This window comes from Equus quagga, chromosome 5 (genome assembly GCF_021613505.1).
Source record: "Equus quagga isolate Etosha38 chromosome 5, UCLA_HA_Equagga_1.0, whole genome shotgun sequence".
NCBI classification, from domain to species: domain Eukaryota; kingdom Metazoa; phylum Chordata; class Mammalia; order Perissodactyla; family Equidae; genus Equus; species Equus quagga.
Window position 1 is genome coordinate 25374527 of NC_060271.1, and position 27763 is coordinate 25402289.

General features: G+C 54.5%; 1 protein-coding gene across 2 annotated transcripts in view; it reads left to right on the forward strand.

Annotated features, from left to right (window-relative positions):
• Positions 1-26708, forward strand: part of NKAIN1 (sodium/potassium transporting ATPase interacting 1) — a 42115-nt gene extending 15407 nt beyond the window's left edge. The window contains exons 2-8 of one of the 2 annotated variants that reach the window (XM_046660474.1): positions 18660-18797; positions 19765-19890; positions 20191-20271; positions 21453-21650; positions 22597-22657; positions 23353-23434; positions 23589-26708. In XM_046660474.1, the coding sequence (XP_046516430.1) occupies positions 18660-18797; positions 19765-19890; positions 20191-20271; positions 21453-21650; positions 22597-22657; positions 23353-23434; positions 23589-23598 (696 nt within the window). In that variant the 3' untranslated portion in view covers positions 23599-26708. The remainder of the gene's footprint in view (positions 1-18659; positions 18798-19764; positions 19891-20190; positions 20272-21452; positions 21651-22596; positions 22658-23352; positions 23435-23588) is intronic. The other variant, XM_046660475.1, reaches the window with a different exon arrangement.
• Positions 26709-27763: the final 1055 nt, after the last annotated feature.

Sequence of the window (27763 nt, forward strand, 5' to 3'; positions counted from 1 at the left end):
CACTGTCCCGGCTCTCACAGGCCCAAATGACCTCTCCCTTGCCTTCTCTTGGGTCAGACCAGAACAGAGCACTGGGGGGGGGGGGGGCCCCCGGGAGGGGTAGATTACCAAGAAAGGGAGAGGGGGGCAGGAGGGGGGGGGGGTGACACGCCTTCCATTCATCTGTTCCTCCGTGGCACAGGTGAGTCAGAGCCGGAGACCTGCACAGACAACAGACCTTTAGCACCTGGGACAGTCGGGGCAGGGCAGAGGGAAGCCCCTGCGCTGACAGGCCCCCCTCACCCCTCTGAGCTCGCTGTCCTCGTCTGTCCAATGGGACCAATAACGCCACATCTCAGGGTGGTGGTGTAAATCACAATCTGAGCTGGGAAGAGCTGTCCAGATGTTGGTGGCTGCTGTGATTCTGCACTGAAGGAGAAGCGGGGAAGCTGGGAGCCGCGCCACAGCCGGGGCAAAGTGGACGGGGCTCCCGAGGCCCCCACGGTTGCTAGGCAGACTTCTCCACCGGACCTTTTGTCGGGAGGGGAAGTCAGAAGTGGTTGCTGTTGCCATAGCAGGGAGGCTGGTCTTCATCAGTATTTCCTTCCTGGGAGCGTGAGGAGGTACCGCTAAATACATCAGAGAATTGGATTTTTTTCCTCTGTCCATCAGGTCTCATGAAGAGTGGCTCAGCTGGGAGAAAGGAACTCCCAACTCCTTCCAGATGTTGACTGGGAGCACTTGACCCCCGCAGTAGGTGCCCAATACCTCCAGTATGATGCTTGACCCAACCGGATACTCAGAAGGCTTGGTGCCCCCTCTCCAGCCCAAAGCTGCTTTCCTGCTCAGCCACGTTGGCATCGGGCCACAGGACATAATAGCCTTTCCAGCCCTTCTCCATGGTGTCCTGCTTTCTCTCATTCCCCTCGCTGTAGCCACAGGAGCCTTTTCTGGACCCTTCTATTGCCAAGCTCCCTCCTACCACAGGACGTTTGCATATGCTCTTCCCTCTGCCTGAACTTCCTTCCCTCTCCTCCTTACTTTGCTAACTTCTCTTCCTTCAGATCCCTTCCTCTGGGAAGTCTTCCTTGACCACCTCTATCAGAGCTCTGGTTCTTGGCACCCCTCCTTCTGAGAACTTAGCACAACGGTAATTTTGCTGTGTGTGCATATATGTGGCATCCTCTCCTCCCACTGAATGTAAGCTCCACAGGGGGAATAGCTGTGTCTGGCCCTTTTTCTTCTTTTTATTTTTAATTGAGATATAATTCACATACTATAAAATTCACCTTTTTTTTTTTTGGTGAGGAAGATTGTCCCTGAGCTAACATCTGTGCCCGTCTTCCTCTATTTTGTATGTAGGATGCCACCACAGCATGGCTTGACGAGCAGTGTGTAGGTCTGTGCCCAGGATCTGAACCCGCGAACCCCGGGCCACCGAAGCAGAGCACACAAATTTAACCACTATGCCACCAGGCCGGCCCCTCATTGTGGTTTTGATTTGCATCTCCCTGGTGACTAATGATGCTGAGCATCTTTTCTTGTGCTCACTGGCCACTTGTGTATCTTCTTTGGAGAAATTTCTATTCAAATCCTTTGTCCACTTTTTAATTGAGTTATTTATCATTTTATTGTTGAGGGGTAAGTGATCTTTACATAATCTGGATTCTAGACCCTTGTCACGTCTCTAACTTGCAAATATTTCCTCCTATTCTGTGGCTTGACTTTTCACTTTGTTGATAGTATCCTTTGATGTTGAAAAGTTTTTGATGATGTCCAGTTTATCTAGTTTTTCTTTGGCTGCACAAGCAGCCAAAAGAAAAGAATGTCATATCTAAGAACTGTTGCCTATTCCAAGGTCACTCTGATTTACACCTATGGTTCCTTCTAAGAGTTACATAATTTTAGGGGCCGGCCTGGTGGCACAGCAGTTAAGTGCACACATTCCACTTCGGCAGCCTGGGGTTTGCTGGTTTGGATCCTGGGTGGGGACATGGCACTGCTTGGCAAGCCATGCTGTGGCAGGCATCCCACATATAAAGTAGAGGAAGATGGGGACGGATGTTAGCTCAAGGCCAGTCTTTCTCAGCAAAAAGAGGAGGATTGCAACAGATGTTAGCTCAGGGCTAACCTTCCTCAAAGAAAAAAAAAAGTTAAAAAAAAAAGAGTTACATAACTTTAGCTCTTACAGTTAGGTCTGTGGTCCATTTTGAGTTAGTTTTTTATATGGTGTGAGGTAGGGGTCTGACCTCATTCTTTTGCAGATGGATATCTAATTGTCCCAGCACCATCTGTTGAAAAGGCTATACTTTCTCCATTGAATGGTCTTGGCGCCCTTGTTGAAAATCAATTGACCGTCACTGTATGGGTTTATTTGGGGACTCCCAATTCTATCCCATTGGTCTACATGTCTGACCTTATTTCAGTACCACACAGTCCTGATTACCGTAGTGTGTTGGTAAGTTTTGAAATCAAGAAGTAGGAGTCCTCCAACTCTTCTCTTTTTCAAGATTGTTTTGGTTCTTCTGGGTCCCTTGCATTTCCATATGAATTTTAGGACCAGCTTATCCATTTCTGCAGAAAAGGTAGTTGGGATTTTTAGAGAGATTCCCTTGAATCTGTAGATCAGTTTGGAAATACTACAGTCTTAACAGTACTGAGTCTCCAATCCAGGAACGCTGAGCATCTTTCCATTTATTTAAGTCTTCTTTAATTTCCTTCAACCATATTCCGTAGTTTTCAATGTATCCGTCTTGCACCTCCTTGGTTAAATTGATCCTGAGTACTTTATTCTTTTTGATACTATTGTAAATGGAATTGTTTTCTTAATTCAAACTTGGATTGTTGATTGCGAGGGAATAGACATTCAACTGATTTTTGCATATTGGTCTTGGGTCTTGCCCCCTTGCTGATCTTACTTCGTAGCTCTGAATTTTTGGTGGATTCTTTAGGGCTTTCTATATATAAGATCCCGTCATCTGCGAGTAGAGTTTTACTTCTTCCTTTCCAATTCAGATGCCTCTGACTTCTTTTTCTTGTCTAATTGTCTTGGCTAGAACCTCCCATACGATGTTGAACAGAAGCGAGGAGAGCCAGTATCCTTGTCTTGTTCCTGATCTTGGGGAACCACTTTCCGCCTCCCCCCGTTAAGTGTGATGTTAGCGGTGGGGTTTTCATGGATGCCTTTTACCAGGTCGAGGGAGTTCCCTTCTGTTCCCATAGTGTTAGGTAAGGGGCTGTGTCTGTTTCTGCTTGTGCTCGCCACTGCATCTCCAGTGTCTGTCATTGCGGCTGACATTCAGTGAAGATTTATTGGTCGAACAGATGAGCTGAGAATGCAGAGGTCTCATCATGGCCTGTGGAGCCCAGTCTTAAGACCCTTCGTGCCGTGACTCCCGCTTCCCTGTCCCTGACCTCAGGCTTGGACCCTGACTTCTCACTCCCTCCTCTCAGCCTCACCCTGGCCTGACCCACAGACGTGGGTTCCAGTATAAATTAGCCCCATTTCTGGTGAGGAGACGGCCGCAGCCATGCCGAGTGGCTTCCCAGCGGTGTGGCGGGTGGGGAAGGGTGGAGGCGGGATTTGCACCCAGTCTGGCTGGCTTCTCAGACTGCAGTTCCCGCCCGCACCTGCCAGGTTCGGGGCGGGGTAGGCGGGGATAAAGATATTATGCATCTCTGCAGAGCGTCAATTCTGTCCTGATTTGGGGGGAAATGAATTAAGGCGGAGGCTCTATTTCAGATAGAATGTTGATGCTTATTCTTTTAAGGTAAAACCGATTTCCAGGAGATTCTGCTTTTGCGGCAGAATCCCAGGAGGTCGACTCTGCTGTCGGGCATGCTCGGGTGTGAAGGAGGCGGGGGCTGGATGGACTTCGCGGAGCTGCTTCTCTTGACCCAAATGGAACAAGAAGTGCGAGGCCTGGGCCTCTGCCCCGAGGGGAGGGCGTGGTGGTTCCCAGATGTCAGTTATCCGGTCGGCTCCGCCCCCCAACCTGGGAGGTAGGGATTACAGCTCCCATTTTACAGATGAGGAAACGGAGGCCCTAAAAGGACAAATGATTTGCCCAAGTTCTCAGCCTCATAATATTCTGAGTCAGACAGGATGTCCCAGACCCACAGCAGAGTCCAGCACGGAAAAGCCGGAGTCGAGAGGAGGCGCTGAAAGTGGGGCGGTGTTTGTACGGAGGCGTCTGGTCCGGTGGTTGATGGAGCATCCCCGCCGGCCACTCGCAGGCCGGCTCGGCCCGGCTGGCGCGGACGAGCGCGGGGTCAGCCTCGAGGGAGCTTTCGGAGGGAGCCCTGCGGCCCAGCCAGCAGCGCACTCACGCTGGCGGTTTCCGGGGATGCTCCGAGGCACCCCCCGCCTGAGGACATAGCAGAGGGGCCGCGGGAGGACTGCCTCTGTGTTGTCTCATTAGCAGGGAATAAGGCCTCCAGAAAGAATGAAGGAAGCCTCACCGAAGGAGGCCGGGACGAGAAGGCCTCAGTGGAGGCAAAGCTACATGGGAACACAGGTCTCCAAAAGCCGGGGCGGAGAGTGGGGTCCGGGTGGAAGGCTGGGACTCAGAGGAGACGAAAGAATGGCATTTATCGGTTTGTGTCCTTTGATGTCAACTCCCAAAGGTGGGTTTTATTCTCTTCCTGTTTATAGATGGGGAAACTGAGGCTCCGGGAAGTCACAGAGCTAGTGAGTGATGGATGTGAACAGACGACATCTCTGTGTCGTCGGAGGCTCCAGTGGACCTGCCCGGAGGGTTTCGGGGTTTCAGCGGTGAGGGGGTCTGGCCGCGGTGGTGATGCTGTGTGCCCAGCAGCTGTCCGTGGACCAGAAGAGCTCATGAAGCAACATGGGGAGGGGGGCAGGCTTAGGAGCCCACAGGCTGTGTGCGAATCCTATTCTGTGACCTGGCGTCTGTTACTTTGCTCCATGGGCCTCAGTTTCCATGTATGGAATATGACACCTTCTCGAGTTGAGAGGAGTAAATGAAAAGGATGTAAGCAGCGTGTCCAGGGTGGGCTCAAGTCCCTGGAGGGAAGTCCTTGCCCTCTTCTCTGGGCTCGCCAAGCACTCACACTCGAAGTCAGTCATCTGTGCACCCAGGGCAGGCCTGGCTTAGAGTTAGGGGCCCTGCTTGGTGGGCGAATGAGAAGAACAAGGGTGGAGCAAGGGGAAAGTGCTGCCTGGCCTCAAAGGGGCCAGGACAGTGGTGGTCTCTTCTCCTTCAGAGCGTGAGTCCTCTGAGCCTGTGGGGGATGCAGGCCCAGAGTCTTACTCTGAGTAGCAGTCATCACAGCTGACATGGCTTTACCCATGGCTACAGGCCAGGCAATGTTCTGAACTTTTTACACATGTTCCTTCATTTAGGCCTTTCCACCATTCCATGAGAGGGGTGCTATTATCCTTATCCCCATCTTACAGAAGGAGCCATGAAAGCACAGAGAGGTTAAGTGACTTGCTGATGGTCACACAGCTGATAAATGTGAAAAGTGTGGCTCTTAGGCCACAGTTTTAGGCACTAAGCTGTATAGCTTCTCTGGGAACAAGCAGCAAGAATCTGACCTTGATATGAAACCAAGGACTTACAATTATCCTAATATTGACAGATGTGGGTAAGGCACTTTACAGTTTAAAAAGCACATCATAGTATATAAATTGCTTTCATGGTTATGATCTTATTAGATCCTCCAATTTCTCTGTGAAGAAGACAGGACATTATTCTCCCTTTTTGCCAGTGAGAAATGAAGAGCCAGAGGGAAAGTGACTTGTCCAACCAGTGATAATTTACCGAGCAGGTACTGTATGCACAGTCCTTTGCTCACACAACCCCGGGAGGTGGGTGTTACTATTAGTATTCCCATTTTACAGGTGAGGAAACTGAGGCTCCAGGAAATGATTTTCCCAGACCCCACAGCTTGTGAGTGAGAGCTGGGACCCCATCCCAGGTCTGCCAGACTCCAGAGCCTGGATAGTAACTACTGGGTGCTGGCCTCAGTCCCAAGCTGGCCACATGTTAACTCCCAATTATTTTTGTCAACCTTCTGGTCTTCCGCACGCCCCCTGCATCCTCGTAGCCACTCCTGGAATTCTCAGTGCCTCCTTAATTAATTCTCCCTGCCGAAGTGCCTGCTCCGTCCAGGTGCTTTCTGCCGTGCGTTTTTGCCTTAATTATATGGTGTCGTTCATTGTACTTAGTGGGGGGATCTGATTAATCACCGTGACATGTATTCAAATGTCCGTTTGTCTGCAGCCAGCGTCTCCTGGGAGAGCCTGGGTTTTTGCTGGGTTTTCTCTGCCTGGGTTGTCTTCCCCTCCATCCCTGTGTTCCTCTTTGGAGGCTGCCCTGTTCCCAGGCCTGTGCTGCCCACTCCACAGCCTCCTGGGGGTCTCGGCATCTGGGGCACGGGACTGGGGTGCCGAAGCAATTTGGACATGGGGACATGGGCAGAGGTAGAGTAGGCGTCACCAAGAAGGGGGCCGTCCTGGGAGAGTGGGACCCCGAGCGTGGAGAGGGATCCTGGGCCCTGCTCTTAACCCTCCAAGAAAGGCCTCAGCATCTGCCCCTGATCACCCACCTCCCGCCTGTCCTCCTTGTCAGTCAGAGAGCACTGTCCCAAAGCGCGCAGCATCCACATCCCTCCGCTCAACCTCCCCGGGCCCCTAGAAACCAACAGGGTGAAGCTCTGGGTCTGAGCCCCTGCCACCCACGCCGCCACCCCGCACTTCATCCACCCCACACTTCATCCCCCCAAGTCTTCCAGACCCTCCCTCATCTGGGGTGACTGACTTGTCCCTATTTGCCTGGGACTTTTGGGTTTTATCTTTTAAAGTGCTGCACCCCAAGAAACTCCACAGTCCCAGGCAAACCAGGACACTTGGTCACCCTGCCCACCACTCAGCCTTTGCCCAGACTCATCTGTCCCCATCAATTTCTTCTTTATTTTGTTTTGTTTTCTTTTTTTTTTAAAGATTGGCACCTGAGCTAACAACTGTTGCCAATCTTCTTTTTTTTTCTTCTGCTTTTTCTCCCCAAAGCCCCCGGTACATAGTTGTATATTTTTTTTAGTTGTGGGTCCTTTCAGTTGTGGCATGTGGGATGCCACCTCAGCATGGCCTGATGAGCGGTGCCATGTCCGCGCCCAGGATCCAAACCGGCAAAACCCGGGCTGCCGGAGAGGAGCGCGTGAACTTAACCACTCGGCCACGGGGCCGGCCCCAAATATCACCTCTTCTGTAAACCCCTCCTTGAGCCTCCAGGTGGTCTCAGGTTTTTTTTCTCATTACCGTCATTGTTTTAATAATAATAGTTAACATTTATGGAGCACTTACTGTGTGAGGCACTTGACATACGTTATCTCATTTAATTTTCACAACAACTCCAGGAGGTGGGGAGACGGTTGTTATCCCCATTTTACAGGTGGGGAGACTGAGGCTCATGCGGAAGCTAAACCGAGCAGTCTGACTCCAGAGCGTGCCCTCTGCCCCACTACTCTAGGCTGCCTCTCATGGTTTTCCAGACAGTGCACTGGGGTGGGCGGTGCTGGGGACCAGAGCCATGTCAGATGCCCTCTGCTCCCTGCACAAGGGCGAGGCCCAGAGGAGGTGGTGTTGATGAAAGGCCAAAGCTGGTAGCCGTCAGCTCCTAATCCACTTCCTGCCAGACCCAGAAACTAGAGGGGAGGCAGGTGGCACGGCAGTCCCAGATCCAAGGGATGGACTCTCCTGGGCTCCTGCAGGCAAGAAGGGCCTGCCCCATAGGCAGAATGCAAGGAGCTCCATCCCGGAGTGGAGGTTGGGGGTTGGAGAGGACGGGGAAGTCCCCTCAGTCCTGTCAACACTACTGTGATGTAGGCATCCTCGTCCGCATTCCACAGAAGGGGAGACTGAGTCACAGAGCCACTACCTGAAGGCCCTTCTCTGCACTGCACACCGCACCCCCCACCCCCCCACCGTGGCACCTGTGGGTTTGGACCAGATGGTGGATGAGGAGTCGCCCGGTGAGATGGAGGGACCCTTTGATTTTTCCGACTGACCTTGGTATCACCCTGGGCTGCTAGCCCTAGCGTTTATGCAAATTAATGTAGATATATGCTAATTAGACCACTGCCAAGCCCTTCGTTCTAATGGAGCTGCCAGCTCAGAGGTGGCGGCATAGATCTGCCCAGAAGGGGCCGAGGAGCCCCCCAGCTGGGGAGGGTCAGCAGTCACTGGGATGTGGGGTGGGGTTGTCATGGAGACAGAGGCCAAGCCCCAGCGGCTGCCTCCTGACAGGACCAGGGCCGGGCAGATCAGCCCTCTGAGATGGTCCTGGGCCTCCCTAACAGCTCCTTGCTGGTCTCCGAGGGCTAATTACGCGCAAGGTAATGACCAGCTGCTCCCTGGCTTCCCTGGCCCTGCGGAGGTAGAGAGCTGGGCCACAGCAGGAGGGTTCGAGGACAGACAGATGGCAATCTGGGGGCTTGAGGGCTTGAGGGCTTGAGGGCATGAGGGCATGGGGAGCTGTCCTAAGGAGGAGGGAGCAGCGCTGAGGGGAAGGAGATTCCCCTAGAGAGCAGAAGGCGCCCTCGAGCTTAGGAGATGAGAGTCCCAAATGACGGGGCATGCAAACAGGCTCAGGAGCAAGCCTCGGAGAGAAGGGAAGAGCGAGGGCTCGGCCCCCCAGTAAACTGGTTGGATCTTAGCTCTTCCCTGTGCTCCTGGGTGAGCCCCTCTGCTTCTCTGGGCCTCAGTTTCCTCACCCATCAATGGTGCTAGGATTAAGAGATGGGATGTGAGTATGAGGGGTAATATACAACAGGTGCTCAATAAATGGGTCTCCACTTCTGAGGCCCATTGAGAGAGGTTATTAATCTCCTTCTGGGGGATTTTTGTTTGTTTTGTTTCTGATGGGAAAGAACCTCCTCTCTTCTTACCCCTTCTCCACGTCCCCTCCGCCCTCGGCTGGGGTGGATGTTCTGGCCTCTGCACTGAGGAGGGAACCAGAGGACCGTCACCCCATCAGGACAGGAACTGAGGCCTCCCTGTTCAGCACTGAGTTCTCGGCACTTGAGAACTGTTTGTAGAATGAATGAATGAACAGATGGGAGGCGCTCAGAACAGTGCCTGGCACTGATAGGACATCAATCAGCGTTAGCTGCTCCATCACTGCCCATGGGAGGCTGCACTGGCTGACTCTCGAGAGGCCGTTGGGTCCTCGCCCCCTCCGTCCCCTCCTCCACTCTGTCCCTGCCTACGTCCCTAGTGCTCTGGAGAGATGTCTAGTGAGTGGGTGTAGAGACAAGGACCCTTTCCTGTTGGAGTGACTTCAGGAGACACGAGTGACTTCAGGAGACACGAGTGACTGCTCTCAGCCTTCTCTGTAAAAGGGGGACCTTCACATCAAGGCGGCACATTAAGGCTGTGGGAGAGGGCACTTGGCTGGCAGGACCCGGAGGAGAGGTGGCGACAGGTCTGTGTGTGCTCAGGTGGGGGCAGCAGGGCTGTGATGACCCAGGCAGAACCTAGGGACAGGCCATACCGGGGATCCGCAGAACCAACCTCTGGGGGAAAAGGGCCATTAGGCTGTCAGGCAGGCCGTGCCGGCTCCAGGCCTGGAGAGCGATTTGGAGCTACAGAGGCCCCCACTGTACAGATGGGAACACTGAGGCCCAGGGGAGGAGACAGGCCCGGGGTCCCACAGCACATGCGCGTCTGAGAAGGAGGCGGCCTTCCTTCGGATCCTCTGAGCCGTCTAGCATTCTTTTATGTAGTCTAAGCGATGAATCTACAGCATTTTACATTTTTTCTTAACTTTTTCAGAAATATCACTTTGTTGTAAAAAAATTTCAGAAACACAGAAGTTTGTGTATTTTAAAGTGTCCCTGTCACCCCATTGCCACTCCCTGGAGAGAGCTTCTCATAACCATTTGTTATGGGTTTCCCTGCTCTTGATTCTGCATTTACAGTTGCACACGTTCTGTGTCAGTCTTTTTTTACATAAATGGAATCGTATTGTTCTGAAGCTTGTTTTTTTCACTTAACAGTGACAGCCTTGGCCATTTTCCAGCAGGATCCAGGCTGGGACAGAGAGAGGCAGAAGTGTTGCGGGGGCCCTGGAAAAGAAAGGGAGTGTGTGTGTGTGTGTGTGTGTGCACGCGTTTATGTGTTGGGGGGAGTCCCCACAGATCACTGCACACAGTGGTTGGGCAAGCTGGCAGAAAAGCCCCCTCATCAGCTCCCAGAGGACTGTGGTATCTGTCTCTAGACTTCAGCTCTCTGAGGCAGGAGCCACGCCAGCTGGTTCAGTACCATACACCCTTGCACAGGGCCTTGCACACAGTAGGTGCTCAAGAAATATTTGGTCAATGAATTGACTCCCTACTGGGCCCATCCTCCTGACCCTGCCGAAGACGACCTGCTCTCCGTGATGTGATCATTTTAATCTCTCGGCAGGCGTCTGTTTCAACTCATGCTCAAATGGCATTGACCCCAGATGGGCCCGGAGTTGGAGGCAGAGCTCCGGGAGAGAGAGAAGACCCTCGGCTCAGAAGTCCCTGCTCCTCTCTGCTGTGGATTTGCTCACCTCCCTAATGAGGGGGTTGGATGGGGAGGGGGAGGGCTGCAATCTCCAGGGGTCCTTCCAGCTCTGCTGTTTGTGGCTTCAGTCCCACTCCCTCATTTCACGGATGAGGGGCTGAGTCGAGTTTAATTTTGTCAGCTGCCTCAGAAATCCATTGGGAAAAGGGGGGCTTGAGTTTGGGGATGCGGCAGAGGCTGTTGCCAGACCCTGCGCACCGCTGTGTGCCACGCGCCAGGCTGAGCTTTACATGCCCTGTCTGAATCCTCAGGACATTTTCCTAGTGAGGAAACAGGCTCAGAGAGGGGGAGTAACTTGCCCAAGGTAACACAGTGAGTCAGGGACTGAGCTGGGGGTGGAACTCAGGTCTGCCTGACCCCAGATGGGGAGCTCTTCCCACCTCAGCCCTTGATGAACTAAATTCGATAAAAGAGACAGTACCAGGCTGGACCAAACCATTCTCCAGAATCTTCCACGGCCCCTCCCTTGTCATTCCTTGGGCAGCCTGACTTCTGTGTCTAAGGCCCATGGCGACATGGCTGGACTTTTGGCCAGGAAAGTCGTTGACTTGCAGGATTGGCTGCCAAGGGCTGGGGCACAAGAGCCTTCTGATGGGTTCCGTGGCCCGGAGCCCGGCCCCCTTCTGCCCTCTCCCCTAGCCAGCTTCCTGGGGCCAGGGTGGGTCCATCTGTATTATCCATTCTTCGCCCCTCACCCCCCACCTGGTGTTGAGCTCCTGGGGTTGGCGTCTAGACAGACAAGAGCATCCTACTGAGAACAGAGGCAGCCCTGACTCGGGGCTGAAGGTTCCCATGGCAACTGCATCCCCCTCAGCTGGCAGCTACCCGATAAATAAATAATCAGAGGTGGGGGTGGGGAGCTAAGGGCAGGGGGAGGGGCAGCAGGGGAGGTTCGAGGAGGCTTCCCTCTGAAAGGAGACTGGGCGTGTCAGGCTTGAAGGAGGCTGGGGGGTGGGAGGGCCGATATTGCAACAGCCAGGTGAGAGAAGACAGTGGAGGGAGAAAAGTGACCAGATGTGAGAGACTGGCAGATCAGAGAGCGGGACCTGATGAGAGGCTGGGCGTGGAGGTGTGGGAGCGGAAGGGAGACCAGGACCCAAAGTTTACCTTTCTGGCTCATGCAGCTGGACATGTCATGGGGCCCAAACACTGGAAATGGACCAGGTTTGGGGCATATTAGGTTCGTAATGAGCCATCCAATGGGTACTTGGTTATAAAAGGGCTGGAGGCGGAAACGTGAGCAGGTCGTCACTGAAGCTGGGCTGGGTATGCGTTTGCTGGGACAAGTGGAGCAGGAAGAGGGGCCAGGATATGGCCCTGGGGTGTTCGGATATTTAGGGGCCTGACCTGCTGGGGGGATGGGCTGTACCGGAATCAAGGGAGTGGCCAGGGAGGGTGGAGAAGGAGTTGACTTCAGCACCTGCAGTGCGCCAGGCACGGCTCTCACCACTGGCAACATCTCAGGCAGAAATCCCTGCTCTCATGGAGTTTGCCTTCTGATGCAGGAGACAGACAGCGAATAAGGAGTGGGGGGCCGGCCCGGTGGCGCAGCAGTTAAGTGCCCACATTCTGCTTTGGTGGCCCAGGTTTCGCTGGTTCGGATCCCGGGTGTGGACATCAAGCCATGCTGTGGCAGGTGTCCCACATATAAAGTAGAGAAAGATGGGCACAGATGTTGGCTTAGGGCCAGTCTTCCTCAGCAAAAAGAGAAGGATTGACAGCAGATGTTAGCTCAGATCTAATCTTCCTCAAAAAAAAAAAAGAGGAGAGGGGAGTATGTTAGTTGATGATAAGTGACATGGAAAAAATAAAGCCAGGGAGGAGGCAGGGAGTTCTGCAGCAAAATGTAATTTTGAATAATACTGACTCTCCTCTCAGCCATGAGAGGGAGGTACTATGAGTCATACCCATTCTTGTTGGTGAGAAAACTGAGGTACAGGGAGGTGAAGTGACTTGTCCAGAGTTGTATAAAAACCAGTGGCACCAGGGGCCAGCTGGTGGCATAGTGGTTAAGGTCACACATTCTGCTTCGGCAGCCTGGGGTTCTCGGGTTTGGATCCTGAGTGCGGACCTACACACCGCTCATCAGCCATGCTGTGCTGGCATGCCGTATACAAAGTGGAGGAGCATTGGCAACAGATGGTAGCTCAGGGCCAATCTTCCTCACACACAAAAAACAACAGTGGCACCTGGATTCTAACCCAGGCTCTGCTCCTAACCACTGGACCAAACTGTAGGAGGTAAGTGGGCAGAGGTGTGTGGGGCAGGGAGGGCCTGGGGACCTTCAAACAGTTTGGGGTCTGAGAGCATTGAGACAGACGGGGCAGTAGCTGGAGGGGATCAGGGGCCCCTTTTTTTTAATGGGAGAGGCTTGAGTGTGTTTAGGACCCAGTGGGAAGGATCCTGGCAGAGGGAAAGGTCAAGTTTACACAAGAGAAGGGACCGTGGATGGTGTGGGCTCCTGAAAAGACAGGGGAAGATGGAGTGCAGAGTGCAGGGGGGAGGGGGCAGTGCCTCAAACACAGCGGGCAGTGAGGGGGGACCAGGTCCTCACTGAGAGGGTGCAAGGGCCCCAGGAGGGTGGAGGACAGTGAGAAGATCTGACGTAGTCATCAGGGAGCGTGAGTTCCCAGAGAAGCCTAGGCGGGCTGTGGGACAGCATCAGGAGCCTCTTGAAGGCTCCGATTATGGATCCACAGTGGACCAGTCTGCCCCGTCGGGGGACTTGCCCAGCAGTGCATGGCTGCTTTGTGAGCACTGAGAACACTGTTCGCTGGGTTTATGCAGGTGTGGGCTTTTCCTGACAGGTGTAAAGAAAAGGCAGAGGAATACGAGAGTCGGGGTTGCCGACTATGCCGATATTGAGGAAGGGCTGGTGCGACCCCAGCAGGCCAAGTTGGGATGTGAAGAGCAGGGGAACGGGAGGGCCTCGAGGGGCAGGGGCTGAGGACCTGACGCCCTGGACTGGGCTTGTCATTGCGAAGGGTGCGGGGAAGCAAGCTGGGGTGGTCCAAGAGGGGCTGTCAAATTGAGGACACTGGATGTGATGACATGGTCCAAGGCGTGGCTGTGGATGAGGAGGAATGGAAGGAAAGGTCACCGGAGAGGAGTTTTAGAGACTGAGAGGTTGGGGTGCTGGATGGAGTGGCCCCCAAGTGTCAGAGTGGACCAGGATGACACAGGGATCCAGCTCGTTTCAAAGAAGGGGAAGCCCCGAAGGCTGGTAGGTGAGGAGGCCGGCAGTGGAAGCGGCTGGGATAGCCACAGGGCCCGAGCCTGGGGGCGCAGGGTCTACAGTGCTGCAAGCAGCTTAGAGGCCTCGGAGGGTACCAACCCCACCTTTGGGCCTGAGGAACAGACGATGAGAGAAGAGAAACAGTCACTCGAGAAGACTACAGAGAAAGCAGCATCCTTGGGTGCAACATGTAAGGGGGCGGCCCTCAGGGAAGGAGTGAGGCTAAAAAGGCCCTTGCTGGTTTGGGAGGGCTCCTGAAAGGGGGTGGGGGAAGGCTGGGTCAGCGGAAGCGGCAGAGCCCGGTGGAGATCCGGGTAGAGAGGCCTGATGGCAGGCACGTGGGACTTGCTCTGTGGGCGTTGACAGATCCAGAAGGATCGGTGTGACTTCTTCTGAGCTGTCACTCTGGGACTATATTCAGGGGACTCGTCCTGCTTGTCTGGGATCCTACGTGGCAGGGGAGTTGACAGGCCCAGAGGCTGTAGGAATTACCCCAGGCTGTCTGGGCTGCACTGATGACAGTGATCCGACCAGACTCGTATTTTAGAAAAAGCACTCAACTGGGGGGCTGGATGGCCAGCCTCCTTCTGCCAGGAGGTCAGGGAGGGGCTGCATCAGTCGCCCACAGGAGCTTCCGTTACTGGCCCACTTCGGAGACAGACTCAAGAAGCTGGCTTGACCTGGCTCGCAGGCTGGCCAGGTGGAAATAGCCCCAAAGTCACTCTTTCCCCTCAGTGCACATGCTCTTGAAATTTTTGCAAAGGTGTAGGTTGCTCTTGTCTCTATATAATTCCTCCCATCAAGGTAAGAAAGACACGCCAAGGCCAGGTATGATTTACAATCACTGCAGCCCTCAGGTTATTGCTTCTAAGTGGTGTAACCGGATGGGGAAGATATTCCTCTGATTTTTTTGTTCTGATCTTTGTTAATTAGCTGCATATCAAGCAGAAGTTCTGGAATGTTTGACTTAGTTTTCTAATAAAAAATAATAATTTTAGGCACCGGCCCAGTGGCGCAGCGGTTAAGTGTGCACGTTCCGCCTCTCGGCGGCCCAGGGTTCGCCGGTTCGGATCCCGGATGCGGACATGGCACTGCTTGGCAAAAGCCATGCTGTGGTAGGCATCTCACATATAAAGTAGAGGAAGATGGGCATGGATGTTAGGTCAGGGCCAGTCTTCCTCAGCAAAACAGAGGAGGATTGGCAGCAGATGTTAGCTCAGGGCTAATCCTCCTCAAAAAGAAAAATAATAATAATAACTTTAGAATTAAGATTATTTATAAAACACAGAATCTCAATTAAAAATATATATGTATATTTATTTATTTTTAAAAATTGGCACCTGAGCTAACAACTGTTGCCATCTTCTTTTTTCTTTTTCTTTCTGCTTTTTTCTCCCCAAAGCCCCCCGGTACATAGTTGTATATTCTAGGTATGGGTCCTTCTAGTTGTGGCATGTGGAACGCCACCTCAGCGTGGCCTGACGAGCGAACCAGCAAAACCCTGGGCCGCCACAGTGGAGCGCGTGAACTTAACCACTTGGCCACGGGGCCGGCCCCCCCAAAAATATCTGTGTATATTGAAATCCATCTCTGCGCTCAGCATTGGAGGGAGAGACAGCATCAATCAGGTCTGGGTTAGAGCGCTGACGCCGCTGCTTTGTGACTATCCGTCTCCTCTACCAGCCTCTGAGTTCCCGAAGGGCAGGGACCACAGCTCACTCACTTCTGCATCCCAGCGCATAAATGTTCTGTGAATAAATAAGCGATGGACCCTAGATGGATGAGGGCGTGTCACCTGTCGGAGCGATGGATAAATGGATGTGGGTGGGGTGGAGATGAAGGAGCGGGTGTTGCATGTGAGGATGCAGGGACGCTGGAGCGATGGCTGAGAAGGACAAGACCAGCCAGGGCTCCATGTGCAGTGGAAGGAGAGGTCCTTTGGGGCTGGTCAGGGAGGTCTTCCTAGAAAAGACAGGAATTATGCTGTCCTTTGAAGACCAAGGAGGACTTGGATGAAGGAAAAGGGAAATGAAGGTGGGACTTCAACTGTTATTTCAGCCGCTTGGGGGCAGGAGCTGACCAGGAGCTAAGGATTGAGCCCAATCCTATCAATGCCAAACTAAGAAGCTTCAACTATTAGGTCTTCCACTAATTAGCCACCATTTATTAAGTCTAATTTTCTGTTAGTTTACGTGCTGTCTCCATGTCCTCACAACAACTTCTCAAGGCAGGGATTAGCTTCCCTATTTATAGTTGAAGAAATAGGCTCAGAGAGGGAAAGTAACTTGCCCTAAGTCACAGAGCAGAGCTGCAACTTGAACCTGAGTTTTAAGGACTCCAAAGCTTCTCTTTTTGACAACTGTCCAACAGTCTGTCAATGAGGCCCCTGAAAACACAGAGGGGTTTTGAACAAGGGCCAGGGTGGGGGTGGGGTGCTGTCGTGTTTTAGGTAGGCATATCCAGGCAGGCTGTCTCCACGGCCACAGTGTGAGCCTGGGCAACTCTGTCACAGCCGCTGCCTCTATCCTCTGATGGCAGCCCCTGGCCAGGACCAGGTGCCAGCTGAGTTGAGAGCATCAAGCTGGACCCCAAACCACCAGGGCTCCCTAAGGCCTGGCAGAGTCAGGGTGGAAATGAGAAGGACAGAAATAGGGCAGGAGCTTTTGGGATGGGGGGTGGCTTGGGGAGTTTCTCCCTCAAGGTCAGCAGGCCAGTAGAGTCAAAACTGGCAGAGTCCTTGAAGGTCATCCAGTCTAGTGGCCTCTATGTCTGGAAGAGGAGCCCGAGACCCAGCTGGGCAGGTGGCCTGCCTAAGGTCACCCAGGAGTCAGGGTCAGACTCTCAACCAGAAACCACACCTCTTAACTCCCAGGCCAGTGCCAACTGGGAAAGGTGGTGAGTTGGTGCCAAGATGGAACAGGTGGCAGAGAAAGGCAGAATGGCTGCCTGACTCTGCAACCTGCTGGGCGACCTTGGGCAAGTCACTTCCCCTCTCTGAGCTTCCTGGTCTCTTTCTTCAAAATGAGATAATGATCTCAGCTCTGTTTTTCTGCCAGGGACTGTCCAGTGAGAGATGAGCTTGGAGAGCTCTTTCCATCTGCAGGGCCCTGGGAGGGGGGTCGCCAACAAGAGCAGGCTGGTGCCAGGTGGGTGGGTGCCAGGTTTGGGCCTGCAGCTTCCTGGGTCTCTGCCCAAGCTTTGCCATCTGTGTGGTAGCATCAGCTCCACCTCCTCCTGCCTCCCTGCCCGGAATAAGGCTTCTGGGGTCTTCGCACTTTATCCAAATCTTCCGTCTCCCTCCCCGGCCAGACCCTCTTCTCTCTTCTTCGGACTCTTGGTTGCAAGTGACAGGAATCACATGCACAAGGAGAGAGAGTGCGTTTCAGGTTTAGCTAGATTCTTGGACCTAAAACAACGTCCCCAGGACACGCTGGTCGATGTCCCTCTCCTTGCTCGTTCACCCTTCCTCCCTCCCTCTCTCTCTGTCTCAGTTTTGGCTTCCTCCTCAGCGGGCTGTCCCCGTGAGGTGACAAAGACAGTCACCAGCAGCTCCAAGCTAACACAACACCCGTTTGGCTATCCTGGCAGCTGGAGAGCATCTGTGTCCCGATGCTCCGGCAACTATCCGGGGAGACTCAGGAGCCGGGCAAGGGGTGGACGCGCACCGCTGCCCAGATCCCCGCTGTGGATCATTCGGTCAGACCTGGGGAATTACTGGTGGGCTCAGCCCCACCCAAGCCGCGTGGACTGAGGGGCTGGGAGGTAGTTTCCCAAGAAAGAGGTGGGTTCTGTCGCCAGAGGAAGGGATGTCAGACAGTCAATAACAGCAGGTGTCCTTGGCACCTTCGTTCCTGAGGGTATCGGCTGAAAGATGGAACCAGGGGCTGCTGGGAAGGGTGTGTTGACTGAGTCCTCTGTCAGTTAGCTTTGGCTGCGTCACAGCTCGCTCCAAGACCTGGTGGTTTGAAAGAACCATCTTATTGAGCTCACGATTCTGTCGGTCAGCTGGGAGATTCTTCTGGACTGGGCTGCGTGTCTGTGGTCACCTGGTGGGTTGGCTGGCATCCGAAGGATGTAGGTGGGCTGACTCGTGTGTCTGCTGGCTGACCGGCTGTCAGCGGGGTGCCTCAGTTCTCGGCGTTGCTCTCTTCCTCCAGTGGGCGAGCTTGGGCTCCTTTACGAGGTGTCCTCTATGTCACAATGCAGCAGGTAGGCAGGCTCAGCGGAACCGGCTGTTTTCAAGCCCTTACTGGCATTAGGTTTGCTCAAGTGCCCTTGGGCAGAGCAAGTCACATGACCAAGCACAGAGCATGGAAAAGGGGAGAGGAAGAATTTGAGGCCAATTCTGCAATCTACTACAGCTCCCTGGGGAAGGGGTGTGAAAAAAATCCCTTTCTCTGCGGCCCATGGATTCTCTGGGCCAGGACAACCTCCAGATGGGGTCTTTGGAAGAGGTGACTCAGGCCCGGGTCCTTCCCTTGGGCCCTCCAGGGCCCGGCTCAGCCCATGGCCAGGGCTGGACCCTGCCTCCACCAGCTGAGAGTCCCATGTGGGGCAGGTGCAGGAGCTGCTGGTGGAGAGGGTCTCCTGGCAGGGAGGACGGTGTTCTGAACTCTGACTCCCCTCTCCCCGCAGCCCACCCAAGAGGGATGCTCGGGCTCAGTCCCGCTCTCGCTCCTGCAGCCTTGTCCCACCTCCAGCATCCGTTCGGAACTGCGGGGCTGGGACGGCTCTGAGGCTTGCGTACAATCAGGCCATGGTGCCTCATCACCATGGTAACTGGGGTCACCTGCTTCACAAGGTCAAGGAGGAGTCCCCGTCCTGCCCTTTTAAGGGGTGACTGTGCCCTCAGCCCGCTCTTCCCCACAGGTGGCCGCGCTGCAGCGGCAGATCTTCGACTTCCTGGGCTACCAATGGGCTCCCATCCTCGCCAACTTCCTGCACATCATGGCCGTTATCCTGGGCATCTTCGGCACAGTGCAGTACCGCTCCCGGTACCTCATTCTGGTACGACTCACCTGGGCCCTCCCCAAGAAGCCCGCTCCCCTCCCCTCCAGCCATCGCCCCTGCTCCTCCAGCCAGAGCTGCCCCTGACCCCATGTACCCAGCCCCCTGCTCCGTCTGGGCTCTAGCCCGGCTGGGGGCATGGGTGCCCGAATCCCAATGCTTCTTTGCTCGGCAGAGACAAGACTGGTATTTTTCCTAAAGAATTTTCTAGGGAAAAATCCAAATGTTAACAAGATAGATCATCTAGTGAATGCCTACCACGTACCAGGCACACTGCTAACAGTTTTTCCTGCTTTACTTATCTTTGCAATAGCCCTGCAGGGTCTGTCTTACCATCTCCATTTTCCAGATGAGGAAAGGAGGCTCAGAAAGGTTATGAGGCTTCCTAAGGTCACACAGCTAACAAGTAGCAATGTTAGAGCATCAGATCCAGAGTGAAGGTTCCTGCCATGTCACCACGCTACCTCAGAAAGCCCTTGGGAGGAAGGGGCCTTGTTTTGTCTAGTTTCTCAAGCTGCTTCTGGAAGCCTTGACCTTTGTTCCTTGATATTCATCAAGAATGTGGCCGAGAGTGGCGAAGGTGGCTTTGAGGTCAGTGCCTCCTGTGCTCCAGCCCCAGGAGTAGATTGTGTCCCTGGCTCCCTCTTCCTGCTTCCTCTTTCCAAGCCCTGGTCCTCAACAGTCTCTGTCAAACTCCTGTTTCCACTAGGCTCACCCTGGCCCCCCGCTCTTCCTCAGTGACCCATTCATACGCCTCTCTTGAGGGAAAAGGCTTTTTGGTAGATTTGCTACATAAAGGCCTGACACCTACAGTAACGATGACACACAATGGCATGCTACAGCAGAGCCACCTCCCACTCGTTCTAGGGCTTCTCCCCACCTAGCATGGGCTCAGCTCCCAGAGCCAGGTGAACAGGGCCCTTCGCAAGTGCTCTCTCACCTGACATGAGAGAACCCTTCTCTCCAGGTCTCAGGAAAGGCCCAGGCACCATCTGCCGTGACAGCCACTGGAATTGCAGGCCCAGGACTGGAGTGGAAATATCTAGCTCTTTGCCATGGATGCTGTCTGGTGTCTGTCATCTCTGCAGAGAGGGTAGGATTAGCTACCAGAGGGCGTGAGGGCCAGCCCTACCTCTTCCTAGCTGTGTGATCTTGGAAAACTGAAACCTCCTCTCTGGGCTTAATTAAAGAGAGGGCAGTGCCTTCCCTGCAGGGCTGCTGTAAGGACGGGGTGGATGGAAAAATGATTTGTAAACTATAAAGTGCTCTCTGAGTGAGCTATTGTCATTGTTTCCCCTGCAGAGGTCTCCTCAGTCTGTGAGCTCTGTCCCCATTGACATGCCCCACCCCCACTGGTCCAGTCCCTGCCCTCACCCCACCCCTGTTTTCCCAGTACGCAGCCTGGCTGGTGCTCTGGGTCGGCTGGAATGCATTTATCATCTGCTTCTACCTGGAGGTCGGCCAGCTGTCCCAGGTAAGCCTCAGGCCTGGCAGCACCAGGCCTCAGAGCCTGCCCTTCCCCATCCTCAGACCCCGAGGGCTCCTGGGGTGGTGTGGGTCTGGGGCATCATCTCTTGTAGAGACCTCCTTCTACTCGCCCAGACAATCTGTGCTCCCATCCTCCATGGCCACATTTGTGTTTCTGGCCTCCTCTGCACTTCTCTGGAGCAGACAAGACTGAAGGGCAGTCTGTGTGGGGATGGGCTGGGGTCCCAGGTGACCACAAGCTCAGTAGAAACACAGTATGTGGTGGCCCGGAAAGCAGCTCTTAGACTGCATGTGTGGTCAGTGCAAGGGAGGTGAAGATGCCACGCACTGTGTACTGCTTAGACCGCAAAGATTTGAGTCCAGTTCTGAAAGATATTTTTCAGAAGAGAAAGAGACTAGTTAGAGTTTGTTCGGGGAAAATTGAGTGGACCAGGTTACACGAAGAACTATTGAAGAAAGTGGAAGTTTTTAGCTTGGAGCCCAGCAAGCTCAGAGGGCACAACTTCTGTTCTTAGATATAAAGGAGGCAAAATATATAAATGAGAGCATTGGCTTTGTAGCTCTACTAGATTCAAATCCCAGCTCGAACATTTCCTAGCTGTGTCACCCTGGGCAAGTGGCCTACCCTCTCTGAACTTCAGTGTCCTCCTCTAGTAAGTGCAGACTGCGTGTGGTGGCTGAGGGGATGAAACGAGATCACACATCTTGGTTCTTGGCACCTGGTCAGCAGCGGGTAAGAACTCGTGAGCTGGGCCTGCCCCTTCTCCTTTTCAAATAGAGACCAAGGACCAAAGAGAGGAGAGGTCTGCCCAGGGTCACACACAGGGAGAGCAGTGGAGAGGCTGAATGGACTGTGAAGGGGCCTGTATTGAGGATTTCACCAAAGGTTGGGAAATTGGACCCGGTCACTGTTCATGTCCCTTCCAGCCCTAAAATTCTGGGGCGCCTGTGGGTGGGCACCAGCCCCTTCCATTGCCGATGGAAGAGTGAGGCCTGCGTGGTCATCGAGCGCCCCCTCCTGGCCAAATGTAGACTCGCGGATACAGGCTCCCTCCGTGCCCTTCACGCATCAAGCCAGGAGAGGAGGCTGCTCCGACAGGCCCAGTTGCCTGGGGCCTGGGAGGATCCCTCCGCCCAGCTCAGTGTCCCAGGCCCCTCTGCCCCCAGGACCGGGACTTCATCATGACCTTCAACACGTCCCTGCACCGCTCTTGGTGGATGGAGAATGGGCCGGGCTGCCTGGTGACGCCCGTCCTGAACTCCCGCCTGGCCCTGGAGGACCACCATGTCATCTCGGTCACCGGCTGCCTGCTCGACTACCCCTACATCGAAGCACTCAGCAGCGCCCTGCAGATCTTCCTGGCTGTGAGTCTCCTGCCCTCCTGCCCTTCCCACCCCCGCCCTGCAGTCCACAAACCCCTTGGGTTAGCCCCGGTTAAGAAGGGACGAGCCCAGGTCTTGCAGCCTGTGCTTCTGCCTGGCTGTTTCAGACCTCGGGCCGCCTCCCTTCACCGCTGCCCCAGCCCCTGTTCAGCGAGTGAGCAGGTTTAAGGACTAGGATGAGGCATCAGACCATGAGTCAGTCCTGGGTTTAACTCTGCAATATACCTGCTGTACTCTGCAATATACCTTGCAATATACCTTGGACAAGTCATTTGTCCTCTCCAGGCTTGTTTCCTTCTTCACAAAAAGGAATGACAATATCAGCCTCACGGAGTTGTGAAACTAAAATAAGAATGGCTCCAAGATAGTCATAGTTCCCATTTCTAGAAGGGCCAGCCCTGCCCTAGGCACTTTACACACACAAAGTCACATAATCCTCTTTCATCTTAACGAGTCAGGAAGGTACTGCCCAGGTCCAACTGAGGAAACTGAGGCTCAAAGAAGTAAGACAGGGTCAGCCCTTTGGCATAGTGGTTGAGTCTGGTGTGCTCCCCTTTGGTGGCTCGGGTTCGAAGGTTCAGATCCTGGGTGTGGACCTACACCACTCATCAGCCATGCTGTGGCAGCAACCCACATACAAAATAGAGGAAGACTGGCACAGAAGTTAGCTCAGGGTGAATCTTCTTCAGCAAAAAAAAAAGAAAAAGAAAAAGAAAAGAAAAAAGACATAAGATAATTACTTGTCCAAAGTCACACTCCCAGAACGGCGAACGGAACCAGGTATATCTGAGGTTAAGGCTCAGATATTTAACTTCAGGTTGTTCTGGTTTTGCCTTCATCTCAGTGCACCCGCCCCTCCACCCCTCTAGTCCAGGTGGGCAGGGCCAGGCCGGGTGTAGAAAGAGCGTCTTCTCCTTCCTTCCCCCAGCTGTTCGGCTTCGTGTTCGCCTGCTACGTGAGCAAAGTGTTCCTGGAGGAGGAGGACAGCTGTGAGTGCGCGCCCCTAGGGCAGGGGGAAGCCTGGCCCACGCCCAGCCCCCACCCCACCCCCACCCCACCCCCACCCCACCCCCGCCCCCGCGCCTTCAGCACCCTGGACAGGGCCGGAGCCACCTCTGCGGGAGGGAGCCCTGCGTCGCCCAAGGGGCCCCTCTTGGGTGGGGGAGAGGCATCAGGTGTGGATGGGGGTCTGCATAGCTAGCCCATTCTGGGCTGAGCCCCAGACGTCCAGGTGCCCAGTCTACGGCCCCGGCACCTCCCCCCTACTGCCCCTCTTAAGCCCCGTCCCTCCGAGGGCCTTGAGAAGCCCCCACCATTGTCAAGCATCCCCACCCCCATCCCGTTCCCAGTCTCGTGTCCTCCCCTCCCCCTCCAGAGGTCTTGCCCCCTTAAGTGTCTCGGGTCCCAACCCCAAGAGCCTTCCCTCTTTTAAGGACTGCCCCACCCCCACCCCCCACCCTCATCCCATAAGCTCTCTCTGTCCTTAGGACCTTGGCCCACCCCTGGCGGAGCTCCTCCAAGTCCCGGCCGCCATAGGCCCATCCCTCAAGATCCGGCAGCAAAGCGTCCCCACTAAGGCCCTGTACCAGTCTGGCCCTCAGATTCCTCCCTTTCAGGACCCAGCCTCCCGTAACTCGCCCCCCACAGCCTCATCCCTAACCGTGCGCCACTTCCCCTTCCACAGTTGACTTCATCGGTGGCTTTGACTCGTACGGATACCAGGCGCCCCAGAAGACGTCGCATTTACAACTGCAGCCTCTGTACACGTGGGTCGTGGCGCGCAGCGGGGTGGGAATGGGGTGGAGGGCCCGGGGCGTGAGTGGAGGAGAAAGGAGGAGAGGAGGAGCGGGCAGGGCAGCCCGATCTCTCCGCCCCCATGCCTCGGGGTCCTCCCCGCTAACCTGCCTTTGTTTCCTCCAGGTCGGGGTAGCTTCTGCCCCACGCCCACCCACGTGAGGAGCTTCGCCACTAGACGGACAGCCGCCGCCCGGGACTCGGGCCAGGACGGCGGGCGCGCCCCCTGGCGGCCGCGGACCGACCGCAGCCCGCGCCGCCCGCTCTGCCGCAGACGTGGACTCGGCCCCTCGCAGCCAGCCGGGACTTGAGGGGCGGGGCGGGCCGGGGGATCACGGGGTTTGTATTTTTTTTATCTTAGCCTCGGCCTGCGCTGGGGCCTCCCTCCCTTCTCCAGCCTCTCTCTTTCACCCTTCACCCAACACCCTGTCCCCTGTCCAGAGAGAAATGGCAGGACGGACAGACTCACCCCATCTCACCGCGCTCGTTCACCAGCTCTGGGGCAAGGTACCGGGAACTAGGAGCAGGAGTCCTGGGTTCTAATCGCAGCTCCATGGCTGACCCTCTGTGTGACATCTGGCAAAGCTCTTGTGCTCTCTGGACCTCCGTTGCCCCACCTCAGATAATTAAAGTAATTCTGTAGTAGTTGGAGCTCTTTCCAGCCTTCTCATTGGACACTCAATTCCCTGGGCTAGGCTGGGATTATAATTCCCACTTTGCAGATATTGGAAACTGAGGCCCAGAGATGTGAAGCGATTTGCTTGAGGCCACACAGCTAGGCTTTTGGTGGAGGCAGGTTCTGAACACAGTGTACTTTCTGTAGTTTCAGACACCAAAACCCAGCGTCTGATCTCTAAGTTCCATTTCCAAGCCCCTTTCCACCTTGGACACTCTAGAACCCCTGTGGTCTACGCTACACTCACGCATTCCTGCTACCACTCGCCAACGCACCTCTGAAAGCAATATACCGTTCTCTTGTCGGGAACCGGATGGACGGAGCCCAGAGCCCTGAATTCAGCCTGACCCACAGGGAAGCCTGCCTCTGTCCACCCTTGGCAAACCTGTCAGACTCTCTCCAGGAAAGGGAGGCCGCAATTCAGTCATCCCACCCACTTTCAGGTCCCTGAGGCTGGGTCTGCCACACCCAGGATTCCTTACGCCTTCAGCGACTCCACCAACCCCTGATGGCTCCATCCACCTCACCTTGGAAGGCCTGTGCCTCCAGAGTGGAAGAAGGCTAGTCAGCACTGCCCAGTCACCCGTGTTCACAGGTCACCAGTGTCTATGACCACTGCAGTTCCCAGAAGCAACCTCTACAAAGCCCCAAAGGAGTTCTGAAGAGGCAGAATGGGGGTATGGGTCATGACGGGGGTCTGGAGGGCCAGCACCCTCCTTGAGAGCAAGCAGAGATGGGAGCTCATTCTCCCCACCTCCCTACAGACACCCCTGTGGACCCTGCGTCCTGTGGCCTGGCTCGTGAGTCCCAGGGCAGAGGATCAGGCCTCAGCTTCCTGGTTTGTGAAATGGGAGTGGCCCTGGGTTAGGAAGTGAGATGGTTTGCACACCTGAGCCCATCCGTGGTGACCACTCTGGGAGATTCCTTACCCTCTGCCCTCCGGTCTAGCATTCCCTACTGTCAAGGCCAACAGAGCCTGAGCTTGGACCCCACCCCCCCTCATCCACCTGCAGGGCTGTGCAAGCAGCCAGCCCAGGAGTTCCGCTGGTCACCACAGGCACCAAGGTCCCAGACGGTCAGCCCAGTTAGCTGATGGCTACAGCTCAAGAGGGGACAGCTCCCTTCAGGTCTGGCTGCTATGTGGCCCCTGGGCCACCTCTTTCCTCCAGCCCTCTCTTCTCCCAGCCCAGCCAGCTGTCATCTCGCCCCCACTCTTTCAGCCCCCTTTCTACTCAATAGGTTCAGCCACTGGTGCTTCGAAGCCTCTGTTTTTATAAGACGGTTTTTGCAAGATGACCAAGTTCTCTTCTCACTGGGGCCTTGCAAGGCAGGGAGTGTCCCCTGGTTTCTGTGCAGGTGGGTTGATTAAAGATGGTGTTTTCTTCTCTATCTTCCTGTCCTCCTGCCCTGTGAGTCAGCAGGCTCCCTGCATGACGGTGGGAGTCAATGTCATTGTCATTATCACACATTCCTGGGACACTGACTGTGTAGCTTTGGGCAAGTCACTCTGTCTCTTTCCTCGTCTACAAAATGCAGAGGTGGGACGATGTCAGTGGGTTCCCCGACCTGGCTTCACGGTTCCTCGGAGAATTTTCTATTTCTTTTCCCGATTAAGTGCATGTTAAGTTTATGCTTCGAAATATCCTCTGCGTCTTGGCCCTGCCCGCTTCCTGACAGCTCAGCTCCTGACTCAGAGTGAGCTGCGGATGGTGCGCCCCACATGGCACGTCCTGGATCCCGTCCAGCGATGCAGCCAGAATCAGTATTTTGAATTTTTACAATTTTACCTACTTTTGTGAATAGGTAACATGTATATATGGTACAGGATTCAGAAAGTTCCAGGGGGTTATGTCCTCTTACCTATTTTCATATCTTTCTAAAGATAGTCGATTCTTTCTAAAATTATGTAAATATTTTTCCCCTTTTTTACACAAGTGGCAACATAGTCTCACCCTTCAACTCCCTGCTTTTTCCACTTAACTCTGAATCTTCCAACTTTCCCCCCAATAACACGTGTGGAGCTGCCTCCCATTATCTGACGGTGAATTGACAGAGTGGGGGTTTTTGTCAAGATTCCCCAGGCCTTCCTGATGCCGCTGGGGGCTAAGAAGCAGAGGTTCTTACATAAGGATGCCCCAGGCCCATTATGCAAACCTCTGTGGACCACTGCTGGTCATGGCCCAGAGGAGAATAAGTCACAGAGGCTGCCTTCAGGGAGCTTAGAGCGCAGGGGTGAGAGCACAGGGCAAGCAGGCAGAAGGTGCATGCTGACAGCAGGTGGTCGGTGAAAGGCACTTGTCCACGGGAGCTCAGGAGAGGGAGGCGATCTGAGTACCCTGGACGAGGGCAATGGGAGGAAAACACGTGGTGTCTGGGCTAAGAAGAGCTGGAGAATAACTGGTTGGAGGAAACTTCAATGGGGAATGTGTTAGTTTTCTATTGCTGTCAAATTACAACTTTAGTGTCTTAATACAAAGTTATCATCTGACGGTTCTGTGGAAGTCGGACGTGCGTCTCACCGGGGTAAAATCAAGATGTCTGGAGTGTCAAGTTTCTTTCTGGAGGCTCTAGGGGGAAAATCCACTTCCTGGCCTTTTCCAGCTTCCAGAGGCTGCCCACATTCCTTGGCTCGCGGCCCCCTTCCTCCATCTCAAAACCAGCAGCGTCATATCTCTGACCATTCTTCCTCCATCATCTCATCTCTAACCACAAACAGGAAAGGTTCCCCGCTTTTAAGGACTCCTGCCATCAGATCGGGGGCCCCTGGATAACCCAGCACAGTCTCCCCATTCCAGAGATCCCCCCTGCCGTGTGCCACGCTCCCAGGTCCCAGGGGTTTCTAGAACATGGACATCTTTGGGGGCCGCTAGGCTGCTTTCCACCAGGAAGCAGTTGTATCCAGGTTACAGCAGCCGTGAAGGTCGAACCAAAGTGCATCCCTCTGATGGGACGGCAGTGGGAAGGAACTATGGGGAGATTTGAGCAGGAGCTTCTCAGGAGCTGTGCTTTAGAGAGACCGGGCCGGGCTGGGAGGGTGAGTTGAGGAGGACAGTGTTCTGTCCAGTGGGGGCCTAGGCTCTCTCGCTTCCCTGGGTAAATGTGTGTTTGGGGGGTATATGTGTGACTGTGAGCCCTGTGTGTGTAAACCTAGGAGCACTGGGACAGCAGAGTCATGATCCACGTGAGCTGCAGGAGTCAGGCCTGGCTGGGTCCAAATTCATCACTCTGGAGCCAGTCAAGGCGCTCTTCCCACGGAGCCCAGTGACGCTCCCCCAGCTCCTGCCATCTCCTGCCATCCCGGGGCCATCTCCTAGCAACCTCTGCCCACTGGAATAATCCGGGCAGGACAGACCATCTTCAGTAACTGCTGAGTCCCAAGGTGCCCAGGGCATTCTTTGGAGCAATAGATGCATCTGACAAGTGCGATGGTCCACTGGGGATTACAGACATCCTAGTTTTTTCTTTAATGCACTGAAATTGTGTCTTGCAGCTTCTAAACAGAGTAGGAATGAGGGAGGGCCTGACACCGAGGCCTCATTAGCCTACAAGATCCAGTACTCCACCGGCTCCTGGCCCAGGGCAGTGTTTCTCAGCCTTGCAAGCATAAGAAATCCTTAAGACCCAA